This window comes from Taudactylus pleione, unplaced genomic scaffold (genome assembly GCF_031769625.1).
Source record: "Taudactylus pleione unplaced genomic scaffold, aTauple2 ptg000129l, whole genome shotgun sequence".
Taxonomy (NCBI): domain Eukaryota; kingdom Metazoa; phylum Chordata; class Amphibia; order Anura; family Myobatrachidae; genus Taudactylus; species Taudactylus pleione.
The window spans coordinates 1,153,489-1,167,059 of NW_028284531.1; the positions used below are offsets into that span (position 1 = coordinate 1,153,489).

At 40.6% G+C, this 13,571-nt stretch overlaps 1 protein-coding gene across 1 annotated transcript in view; it reads right to left on the reverse strand.

The window, feature by feature from the left end:
- DMXL2 (Dmx like 2) overlaps positions 1-13,571 on the reverse strand; it is a 178,916-nt gene that overhangs the window by 118,282 nt on the left and 47,063 nt on the right. Inside the window, exons 5-7 of the mRNA XM_088472781.1 lie at positions 12,717-12,870; positions 8,852-8,918; positions 1,351-1,529 (exon numbers count right to left, since the gene is read on the reverse strand). Coding sequence (XP_088328907.1) covers positions 1,351-1,529; positions 8,852-8,918; positions 12,717-12,870 — 400 coding nt within the window. The remainder of the gene's footprint in view (positions 1-1,350; positions 1,530-8,851; positions 8,919-12,716; positions 12,871-13,571) is intronic.

Consider the following 13,571-nt stretch of genomic DNA (forward strand, 5'->3'; position numbering starts at 1 on the left):
GGTGATGAGGCAGTGGACCATACTGGGTGTCAATTCTAGGAACAAGTGATTACATGGTATAGGAGGGGGTGTTGATCGGGATTTTTTGTATTTCATTGTTTTTTATAAATCTTTTATAGTATATGACTTGTACTTAATAAATTATCTTTTATAGTATATGACTTGTACTTAATAAATTGCTTCTTTTGCCATTTTTCCCTCTTAATGTGCACATACTATCAGTTGGCTGTAGATTGAGAAGGGATGATGCATCAAAAAGAACCCACACATAAAGAAACAGGAGTCATTCTATACCGGATGCTGTAAGTGGGGTACGCCCCTTCATCTTTACCATTTGAAACACTGGGCGAGGTGTGACAGACAAGTCAGCCATAATAATTGTACACCAATATTAAAAGAAACCACTACAGGAGGATTAAACTACCACACTACGTGAGTGGGGTATGCCACCAGGAGGAGGGATATTCAGCCACTTTAGTAAGGTGGGAAACAGAAACCCTTATAAGAGCTTCAGGCATCACCACTACGTGAGTTGGGTACGCAATTTTGGGTACACCAATAAGGGATAAAAATTGGGATCCCCGGGGAAAATTTACATATATTGGATGAGCTAAAAAAATGTACTACACATTTTTGTATTTGTTTATTTCTTTCCTGTATTGAACTTATTGGAAGAACCATCCAACATCCCAACATCCAACAAAAGAAGCAGAAGGGAACAAGAAAAGAAACCTTTATGGGCGGAATATATACAGCTGAAATGTGAGTACGGTACTCAATCATCCGATATTTAGAAACGATTAAGTAAACTACAGAGGAGTTTTGAAAAAGAACATATTACACCATTGGGTCCTCTCTCTATACTCTTTTTCTATGTATATCGGGAGAGTGGATAAACAACACCAATAAAAACAAGAGAGAAAATTCGTAACTTTATTGTCTTGGCATTTCACAAAGTACCTTTACAGACTTTTTTTATATTCTATTGTAATATTTTTACACATGAGCGCATGCGAACACTGTGTTTCTTATTTGACGTTTTGCTATTTGTGTTGTGTAAGGTGGGTGACCTACATTCAACTCAGTCAGCTCATTTGGTGTGTATAGACACTCCTAACCATTGTTTGGTAGATAACTAGGTGGTGGTGCTGTATCTCTAATGTTATTATCCATCACAGTTCCAACTGTATAAAGAGATTAAACTACCATATGCACCAAACCCCTGTCTACTGCTTGTTTACACAAACATACCCAGACAAAAAGGAAATTTTCATTAAAATGATTTCTGTAAGGAGTTCAGTAGTGTTATCTAACCATCTAAGCACCACTGACAGTTCTATGGAGGCTTACCTTGGCATAAACCTGCTTGTATTTCTCCATGAAAAACCAATCACTGCCCTGGGATGTGCAAGATACACAAATGAAAAGTTGACATCAACCAAATTTCCTTTTTTCTGCAGACTTTCATGGAGTAAAAAAGTGGTTTTCCAGCCAGTCAGAGGGTACCAGATCTTTAGGAGACAATCATCCTGTTGATAAGACAGTTTTTAATGTACAGTTGAAGTACATAAAAGGAAAAATGCCCATGAGTTATTATGCCCCTTATCTTGTCATGCAATGGCCATCGTGGAGAATGGATTTGGTCCCCATGAATGGCAGATTCACTCACAATATCTAATTATTATTGTTAAATTATCAAGGTAGTGTTGAAAAAAAAAAAAAATTTTCATCCTCCTGGATTCCAGCGTCGGGATTAAGATAGGCATCGTTATTTCGACGCCTATCTTAACTCCCTTGTCAGGATTCCAGCGAAGGGATTGAGACCGGCGGCCCTACAACATCCCAATATCCTAAATAAATTTATGCACAGTTTGAGAAACATCCAGGGACAGGTGGGAGGGGTACTAATCCAGGTTGAAAGAGTCTCTACCTTCAAGTGTACAGTACATACATATACACAATATAGGATATATAGGGAAGGGCTCTAGACTGCACACCCTAGTTTTAATATATAGTGAGGTACTACCATGCTTGAGACTTACATCGTCACACACAAAAAAGGGTGCAGGTGCACACTCTATAATAAATTCTGCAATTCAAGTCAAACTGAGGTACTTAGCATAATTTTGATAAAAAAATATGGGTCTGCACAGCAGGTATGCAGTCGGGAATCCAGCGGACGTAATCCCGACGGCCGGCTTCTCGACTGCTTTATCCCGGCGAGGGTTAAATGACAGGCGACTAAATCTAGACGCCTGTAATTGTACAGATGCCGGGAGACCGGCGCCCGGGGGACCGGCATCCTGATCGAAGGGATGCCGGGCACCACTGCAGACAGCCGCGGGGGGGGGGGGGGAGGGTTAGGTTTAGGCTCCTGGGGGGGGCTTAGGGAGAGGCACCACCCCAGGAGGTTAGGGTTAGGCTAGAGGGAGGGTTAGGCACCCCCCCTGGGGACTTAGGTTTAGGTGGCAGGGAAGGGGGGGGTTAGGTTTAGGCACTGGGGGAGAAGGTTAGGCACCCCTAATGAGGGCTAGGGTTGGGGGGGGGGGGGAGGTTAGGTTAGTAAATACCTGGGGACGATCGGGATATTCACCCATGTCGAACAGCCGCTGTTGGGATTTGAACCGCCGGACGCATTCATACCGATTCCGCACAGCACGTCCAGGTGACCTAATTAGGCAGATCCCTAACACTCCTATGGTACAAGCCCTTAACACTTTAATTGCTATCTCTCACTAGTGGGATGCCTTGGGGCGGTTTGGTTGTTGTAACCTGCAAGATCCCGTGCCCTGGACTTGTACCATAGGAATATAAGGCACCTGCCTTATGAGGTCACCTGTATGTAGTGGGCAGGCCCATAATTTTGCCCAAAATTATGTTAAGTATCTCAGTTTGACTTGCATTGCTGAATTTATTATAAAAGATAATTTATTATAAAAGAGACTGCACCTTTTGTTGTAAATATTTTAGTTTACAATATGCAATAGTAGCAAAACTATGGCGCTTAAAGTCGGGGTGAGTGCAACGGTCATTGACTCCGCAGTGCACAATCAGCAGGTGGGGGACAGTCTTCAAAATTGGTCCACTAGACATGGAATGATCCTTTAGTCTGGGCAGCTATCAAACAGCCTTATTGGTTGTATAAACAATATTTATTATTACGTCCCCTCCCGTCCATTACACAAAAATACAATTTCAACACTATGGGGACTTGTATAGTCAAGAAACCAAGAAGCAAAATGGTGGGCAAGTAAACAGATACTTTACTATGCTGGCAAGAAGATAAGCACAGTGCCGTATCTGCTCAATCAACCAGCTCTGATTCACAGGCTAGGCAAGTATAAACAAAAAGTGCTTACCATGATAGTATGGATTAAAGTCATAAATTGGTATTATTAAATGCATTTAAAAACAACAACTTGATACTTTAGGTGCCCCCTAATGCGGGATACACACCTGAATGATATGTTGTTTGTACGAGCGACAAACAATATATCGATGGTGCATCGGCAGTTGTGTACACCCCATATGTCTGTGAACGTCGATCACAGACATATCTGATCGACCCTGCAGCACAGTTGACCTATGACTATATATCTAGCAAATATATTGTTTCTGGCTGTCTGTACGACCGACCCAACCACCGCGCAATATGCCGGCCATAGCAGCCATTGAATATGATGTCACAAGTGGGCAGGCATATTCAAATCGCTCTGCTGGCCCCACTCATTAGGTGGATGACTGGTAAGTGTGTATGCACTTACCAATAGTCGACGGGTCCAGTCAGCCAGGTGTGTACACAGCTTAAGAGTTCCCCAGTTTAAAAAAAATAAAATAAAAAATGCAGGAATTATATTCATAAAGTTGAAACTTTTATAGTTCTGTGTTAACCCGGATAAAGTGCTGGAAGCGATACAAAGCAATGCTTATTTTTGTGAGCACCCTCTGAGGCTGATCACAGAAATTCTAATTAATTTCTCCAGACACTTTAGCTAAGTTAACACAGCGAATTGCACCCTTATTAATACATATAAGGGGAAATGTATTATAGCTGCACAGGTTGTGCCGCTATAACTCTTCCTGCTTTGCCTCTTTACTGAGGCGAAGCAGGAAGCACAACCGATGAGATGTATGAACAATCTCATCTGCTGAAGTGGGGGAGTGAAAACTCCCCTCTCCGGCGATCCCTGCCCGAGTACACAGCGTATCAGACTAATGCTGATGCGCTGTGTCTCAAGCATCACAAGATCCCGTGTGCAGACCCCGGAGCCAGCAGCTGCCACAACCAGGGACAGTACAGGGGTGATAGGTCAACGACAGCTGCGGCTGTCGATATCGATAGTGCCACTGACCATTCATACATCATATCTTGTAGATAGCAGCACAGATAATGACAGGGGCGCATATCGCCCAACCCCTCAATAATACATGGGGGAGAAGTAGTATCAGCACACAACGTGCGCTGATACCACTTCTTCCTCATACTGACAGATAATACATCTACCTCTTTGTTCTTTAGATTTATCCTGCTTGTTGTTTAAATTAACACAAATAAATTTGTACTTTGAATAAAAAACTTTCACCTATGTGCGTTGTTTTCTATTTATAGATATCAAAACCTTTATCACTTTCTCAAACGCATTGGAAAACTCAATTTCAGGTAATTTAATATCCAACAATGCTTCTGACAGTATACTGACAGCAATCTTATGTATGAATGTATTTCCTCATATTGTTCCTAACCTCCAGCAAATGACCTATTCTCCTAACATTATTATAAAACCTTCTTTTCAGAGAAAGGAACCTGCACTGTCTCTGCTATTCCATGGAGAATATTAAATACTTGTCTGAACTCAACACCAGAACTTTTATGAATTATGACCAATTAAAATTGTGCTGCAGAAGTCAGTGATGAAAATTCTAATTCTATAGAAAACATTGCTAATCATGAATGACAAAATTAAGAGTCTAAAAAAAAAAGGCCGATGGCAACATTACTAAAGAGAAAGAGAACAGTAAGTATGGTTATTAAATTATATTACATTTTAATTTTGCCTATGCTGCTGTCAGTTAAGAAAATAAAAATAATGTGATACTATATTCCAAAACGCTGAATATACCCGGGAAGGAGTTCCCAGAACTATTTAATTCAGCGCGCTGTTCAGTCCGACTAGAACCACTTAAGTCGGAGGATGCCGGTCACTGCGCCTTAAGCTGGGTATTTGGTCACGATAACGAACATCCTCCGACTAAAATGGCGGCCGCAAGTCTGTTAGCGCCGAACTAAGCAGGAAATCAGCATCGTGGCCAGCACTTAAGTCGGATTCCATTGAGCTCATGGCTGTGTTTTGCTACATAAATTTGTTATAATTAAATCATAAAAAAAATAAAAATCAAACTATCCGATTCATTTTGCTGAATGTGTAAATATTTAAACTATAACAAGAGCACGATTACGACATTGTAATTGTGCGGACGTTTCTCCGTCTGTGATGTGCCTACACTGAACGTCATCCATCATCCCCGTACATGCTGAACCTGACATGATCATCAGGTTGACCAGCATGTACGGGCGATGATAGATGTCGGACACGACCAGCAGGCACGCGCATCGCTGGTCGTTTCCGACATAAATGTTCCCGATGCATGCACGATTTTCACGCGATATAACGATAACGACGTCGTTATTGTTCAAACGCCCTCAAATCTTGCTTAGTGAATACGCACCCTGAGAATCAGAAGAGGTAGAAAATATACATGACATTTTGTAAATAACAATAACAAAGCTGGATATTTTTTTTTATCTGATTAAAAATGATTATAGTGTATACATTCACCTTATGCAACAAGCTTATGGAGAGTTAAACAGCACAGGGGTGATGCCCTAGGTCAATATGGAAAGGAAGCAAGACAACTATAGATGAGTCACCCATGATGAAAATGGAAACAAGCTGCCATCTGAAGCGGAGGCAGCAAACCCTTTATAGCTGGAAGTCTCTTAATGATGCCATCTGTCACTAAATCATATGGTCGGATAATCGTGGATGCGGCAACATGGCTTTAGAGAACACAGGAAAACAACCAAATCTGGTACCTTTAGTTTGCTAAAATACATCTTGGTGAAAAATAAAACCTTAGAGCTATTTTTTTTATTTTTTTAAGTCAAGTATTTTTATTTAGAGTTTTGTCAAATATCAACATAAATCACATTGCCAAGCATATTATCACAATAAGAAAATATTTTAAGTTGAGAAATATATAGCTAACATATATCTGAATAATAATATACTCAGTAACCAAATTGGAAAATATAACTTAAAAATTAGACAACGTCACATAATATATAATCAAGCAATATTAAAATTAATACAGAATTAAATATAATGCAGACTGGCAGAGTCATAAAACAACTCAATAATAAATAAACAAAAAAATGTTAAAACTAATCATGAGAAGGGACAATAAAAGCATAACGGGAATCATGCCAAAGAGACCAGACTATCATATTTCAATGGACATTTCCCCTTCTATACATTAAACGATCATGTGAAATAGTGGCATTTACTAAAGCCACCCAAGAAGGAAAAGAAGGGGAGTTAGGGGCCATCCATATTCGGGCAATACATACATGGGCTAATGTTAAAAGATTATTCACATATAATCATAAGGGGGTCTATGTCATGACCACAGAGGCAAATACATGGGGTTAGTAAAGAAAACTGGATACCTGTATTCTGTACAAAATGTACCACCAATAGGTAGCCACACATGAACAAGACCAAAGAAGATGCCAGAAATCAGCAGAGGAGATATCATATTTAGGGCAAGAGTCCTTAAAAGACCCTCCAAACACATAACTTACTTGGAGTCCAATAGACCCTGTGCAGAATTTATAATTGGCTCTGCTGAAACCTGGCATATGCCGTGGCATTCCAAGGAGAACCTAGAAGAGTGTTCACGTCATCATCAGATAGAACACCCAAATTTAGATCCCAACGAGATCTAAAGACCCCTAAACACGGTATGATTTTTTAAACAATTTGGCAGTTTTCGATCCACTGGAACGACAAATCATTTAAGAAATGCCGTTTGTGGGCATGATAACAATGCGATGCGCGCTCCCATGGGTCGTTCATATTGGTCACTGATCTCTTCAGCATACAGAAAGATCAGCGATCGGTCATTCACGATTTGTATGACATTGTTCTGTGTGTATGCACGCTGAATGATGTCATGGACAACACAGATGTTCTCCAAGTTGCATCCACGAATACCTGTAAAAACAAAATCCATACTTATCTTCTCCTATGCGTGGATCACGTCCTCATCTGTCCATGTAAGCATCCACGGGCTTGTCAAAACAAAAAGAAAGCAATTACCTGGACCACCGAACACAGTACCATCCTGTAAGGTTGGTACTTCCCGAATAGCGGCGGGATTTCACTATAGAAATCCCGATGCTGAGCGCTCATTGGCTGAGAGAGGCGAGCGAGCCACCCTTCTCTCAGGCAATGTATGGTTCCCACCACTGAAGTCATTGGTGAGAACCGCAAGGTTACTTAAGGTTATCTTTGAGGTTCTCACCATTGACTTCAATGGTGGGCACCGCTCATTGGCTGAGAGGCGGAAGGGCTAGCCTCTCTCAGCCAATGAATGCTCAGCACCGGGATTTCTATAGTGAAATCCCGCCACTGAGCCGTCATACGGGTAGTACTGTCCTTAGAGGACGGTACTAATGTCCACTGGTCCGGGATTTTCGGTTTGTTGTTTTGCCAAGACCCTGGATGCCAACATAGGACCGTATTCAATTTGAGGCGAAAAGCCGTTTCTGCGTGTTTTTGTCGAAAACTTTTCGCCAATGATGTCATTTTCGCTCGTTTTGATCTTACTCCATATTCAGTTTGAAAAACTTTCGCCTAGGTGGAAAGTCAATGCAATGTAATAGGCGGAAAAGGTTCGCCTATGAATAGGAGGCGGAAATAAGTGCAGAATTGAGGTTTTGAGGTGCAACACTGTGGGAAACCCCCGTGCAGCCTTCAGACAGTCCCCCAAAGGTAAACTGTGTCAAATAAAAAAAAAAAAAAAAACACTTAAGAACACCCCAAAAAATTACTTTGAATTTGGGGGCGTAAAAAAAAATGTTGGGGTACAAAGTTAAAAACTAGCAAACTTGACTCTGGGGGGGGTCCCCAAGTATGCCCCAAGTGTTTTTTTGATTGCAGGTGCTTGCGGCAGGTGGATTTTTCATGATTTTTTCAACTTTACTTTAGCAACTTTTAAATATGCTGGCCCCCATTTTCAAGTACCCCAAATTTGCTAGAATAAGTTATTTTCAACAAAAAACCTTCTAAATACTATTCTGCACCACTTATTAAAAACGATATTTAGCAGCTATTGAGCCAGTTTAAAAACACCAAATACCTTCAGCAAGCCAAATCGGGGGGTACCATATTTATTTATTTTTATTTATTAACAGTTTCTTATATAGCGCAGCATATTCCGTTGCGCATTACAATTGTAAGCATTAAGAGAACAAAACTGGGTAATAACAGACAGATATATAGGTAGGAAGGCCCTGCTCGAAAGCTTACAATCTATACCATAGCGAACCCCCATGTGAGAGCATCATTTGGGTGGTGTCAGGCTGATTTCCCCAAATCTGACAGGACTTTCCGCCTGTTCAAGTTTCGCCGGGTTCCGTTTGTAATGACAACATTTTAATCAACAGTGCATCATAAGAGAGGATTCTTACAAAATACAACAATATGTTTCATATAAAAATAATATGTTACCTTTTTTTCAAACTGCAGTGGAATGTTAAAAATAAAACAAAACTGATTAGATCACTTACCTTCCCTGCAGTAGCAAAGTATTCGCCATCTGGGGACCATTTCATCAAAAGCACAGGCACCGCAGTCCTGTTTTGCAAAGATACATTAAATATTCATTACCAAGTCTGTCATCTTGCACAGTTGGTAAATAAGATTAATGAATAAAGAGAATTGATTTGTTGTTAATCCTTCTGTTACAGTTTATATGATAGAATTTTTTGTGAAATATACTACACTAGATGTTATTAATTTTGCAAGGCAAATAGTTTGTCTATATATTATAAGTTCAAAATTAATAATAAGATTAGTGTTCATTCCAGCACCCTGCACCTGTCACAATCCGTGCAGTTCCTCTTCCCTGTCTGGGGTGTAGCTCTCTGCTCTGGTGCTTCTAGCACACTCTGTTCTGTATCTCAAGTTTGTTGCATCAGCTGAATGTGGTAGAAGCACCAGAGCACAGAGACACACCCCAGGCAGAAAAGAAGAAAGGTGCAGGGTGCTAGAAAGATCACTATAGATGTTGTATTCATTTTTTGTTTAACTACATATAGTAGTGACAATAAATAATCTCACCCTATCCCTTGCACTTGCCCAGTTTTCCAATTTTCAAAGCTACCATACCCTATTTGGTCAATACATCCTGGAAAATATGGACAGTTTCCTTATACATCCTTGTGAACAGCCAAGAGATCAATCAATGATACTTGTGCAAGTATAAAAAATAAAATCCTACATGTTGGTGGCTCAGAGAAGAAATCACCCAAAAAGAAAAATAAATCATTCAAAAAGAAAAATAAATGCGAAAAAAAAAATTACATGTGCAATAGTTAAGATTTTTTTTTAATGTTTCTAGAAGTTAATCAAATTGTCGCCATTATCCATATTCTACAAAAAAAAGCTACTACTTTATGAAAAATCAAATAAACTAAAAATGTAGTTTTGATTCATAACTGATTTCATAAATATAATAACCATCATGTGATACATGCCATAAATGAATATTTGTGCAGTCTAATTATTTTACATTTTAGGACCATTGCAAACGTACAGGTATATCACAACAGATAAAATGCGGGGAAGGAGGTCTCATATTATAAAAAGTGGAGGTTCCTGAAGCGATTATATAAATATTGGCACAGGGGTACATTCGTGCTATTGCGCTGTAATAAAATGGTCTCTCCAAAATGTATAATCAACTGAGGAAAGGGCCATATGAGGGATGTCTCTGTAGGAAACTATGGGATCATTTCAGGATTGTCTTTTTAAGAGAGGAAAGCTTTAATAATAAACTTATTCAGGGGCCCTAACATGTTCCAGGATTGGCTGCAAATAGGATGTGACTGACTGATTGCACAGTAGGAAAGGTGCAAATACCTATGAAGATGTGCCGGAGAGGAGACAGTTAAGGTGGTTATGTACCTTACCCCCTAAGGAAACTATTTTTGATTACCTATTGTCTACTTGGTGCCTATTCTTTCCGATAAATAAGAATTGGTGGTCTTACATCATCGCTAATTAATCTTGAGTAGAATACCATCTCTAGTATATTTTATATGCATTCTTTGAACAAGAAATAGAGCTACAGTACAAGCTATTTTGGGTCTAATAGTCTCCCAATGATACTCTTCCGGAGGGGATGGGCAATCTCAATCATACCTATTATGAGATCAGAGGATAGCATCTAGCAAGATACCATAAAGAGGAGAGCTTATTCCTTTTAGTAAGGATGAAATGAAAAGCTATTGAAAGTATGTGGTTTCCTTAAAGGTATTGTCTGACATAGTGGTCAGTTTTATTGCAGTAAAAATAAAATCTAGGATGCACTTAATTTATAGGCAGTCTAAGCATAAACTTTCACCATAGCACTTAACAGTAAAAAATAAAATCTGCCTGCAACCAGTGAAATAACGGTTTACTTTTTTACACTCACTTCTACCTCTTAATAACACTGCAACAAGAAGGAGAGTAAAATCATCTAACTGCAGGTTTTCCAGGTCTCAGCACATAGGGGCCTATTTATCAAGCTTATTTTCATAAAATTATGTAGAAACTGTAATTTCTGCATGATTTTATGAATTGTAGCTATGTACTATATAATAGCACAATGCTGGAGATTTCACAGAATTCTCAGTCAGAGTGCTAATTAGCACTGCAGATCACAGTCCCCATTATTATCAATGGGGACTATGATCTCAGCCCTATGTACCAAACGCCAAAACTTTTCGTAGTTTGGCCCGGTAGTTTACAACATCTTCAGATGGTGTAAACTGCTTTAAGCCTATGGAGGTTTACAAGCAGGAGAGAGATCTTCCAAATTCTCTACGGGCTGGTGTCGGAAGCAGACACTGTAAAAATGCGTCCCCCTGAGAAGTCTTTCACTTCTGTGAAAGGCTTCAACATAATGTCAGGGATATATACCTCACAGGGACAGCGATTAACGCAACCCAGTGGTTTGCGTACATCTCCGATGTTCGAAAATTGGTACATGCGCAAGATCTGTACTGCTCTTCCTCCGGTCTTCAAGTGCGAGTTCCTCAAAGCCATTTAGGTGCGAGGAGGGGGTGGAACCAGCCTGCGTTCCCGGAAACGGGGGCGTGTCAACTCAGTTTTCGGGGAGTGCTTGAAGTTTGGGCAATTGCTGTGGCCATAGTGAACAATGGTCACTATGGTGATCCGATGTTACGGCTTCGGACGCAGAACTCGGATCGCAGATGCTAGCAGGAGTTGCCTTTTTCCTACAGATGCCTCTTGCTGCATTACCATATGGTAGCATTGCTACTGTGCGATGCTAACTGCATTCATCTGTGTGTCAGACCCCAAGTGCCCTAAGGACTGAGGGCCTGATTCAGAACCGCTCGCGAGCGCCATGCGCTCGCAAGTGGGTCGATGGTGGCCCAGTGCGCGTGACGGAGCCGGCTACGTCGTGAGCATGCGCGAGACCCGGATAGCAACGGGCAATCCGTCGCTCTGGGTCTCGTACCAAAGGGGGCGTGCTGTCGATGTTGAGTGACAGCACGCCCCCTTTGGTGGACGGGCCAAGGGGCGTGGCTGCCCAGACAGAGGAGTTCCCATGGGAACGCCTACCGTCTGGGGCCGGCCCCTGTTAGAGCCGAAAGCACTCTGGGGCTTGCGGCAACGAGACCCTACCACAAGGGTCTCGTCGCAAGCCCGATGGTCGCGATGGTCTTGACCATCGTGACCATCTTCCTGGCCGCTCGCTATAGCTGTGGGTGGTTACCCACAACTATGCGAGCGGCCAGGAGGCTGCTCTGAAAAACAAGAAGGACGGCCCTGATTCAGAGCAAGTGCTCTGGCAGAGCGTCCGGCTCTGAATCAGGGTCTGAATTTGGGAAACACTGGACTAGCCTGACACAGAAACTGCTACAAAACAATGCTTCATTACAGTGGTTCCAAAATTTGTGATGTTAAGACACTTGTAATAACAGTCATATGCACAAACGTTAAGATGCTCTAAAAGATGGGGGAAATGAGACTTAGGAAAAACAATATAGGATGATAAATGGCAATGCAGCCCGGCACGACCAGGCCAATGATCATATGTATGCAATGTGATACAGATAAATAAGTGCAGCATGCTTCCCAAATGCAACATATACCTTTGTGTTACATAATAACCTTGGGGTTCCTCAGCCATTTGGACTGTGCTTATATATGTTTCAATATAAATATACATACCTATCTATATATACACAGTGTGCTTTGTCTGAGCATCTTGTAGAGTAATTTACCAGGTACTGGACATGTGTATAGTCTGTATTGCTGATACACACGTCTCACTAAGATAACTACATCAGAAGTTATAGCTGTAATATTAGAACATGTACAGAATGGCTCCTGCATGCCCAATGTCTCTTCTCAACTTACTTGCATTGCCAGATACAGTTCCAGTCATTCAGAGCAGGTTGAACTTTATCTTCTATGACGGGTCTGTCAATATCATCCTCATCCTCTTCTAGAATGTCACTTGAAGGTGGCGCCCATAATTGCAAGTAATCAGTGGCTGTCAGCAGTCTGTTCCCTGCAGAATATTCATTATTGTGAAAGCTTCAAATAATGGCTACTATTTGATCTGTAATATGTGAAACCACTATTTAAAAGCACTGACTTATTTTAAATACTTGTAAACATATTTTGAAGCTGGTTTTAGAGAAGTCACTTTTTATCTGAAAAAAAAAAATGATTTGTAATTTCCTGTTCTTTTCGGTTTCATCTGCTGATGCATGAAATATTCTAGATTAGCTTAATATAGAGTAAAACACCTGCTCTATCCTACAACATCCCAATGATTACTACAGTAACATATGTAATGCAGAATAGCAGTGGGTGTCTACGGCACTTATTTCAATTCCAAGAATTTGCAGGTATAAAAGAAAATGCACACAACCAAAAACATCAGTAACAGAAACACAAAAAAAACAGAGATGGTTATTGGATATCTGCTACACTTCAGTTTTATTTCCTTACACACACATAATTTTGTTCCTATAACCAAGAAAAGTTCTTATACACTCATGTTACTCCTTGCTTTTCTAACTGTAGAGTAGGGAACTACAGTTCGTACTTATATAGAAAGGACGTTATATAAACCTGTTTTACAGTTACAACTATAATTTTGTTTATTACTTTTGCCGCTGTGCAACTGCCTTTGATTGCCAAGTCAATGTGAGTATAACTGAATCATTTCTGTCGTGTTTCTATATGACATTGCCGCCGCGCAAC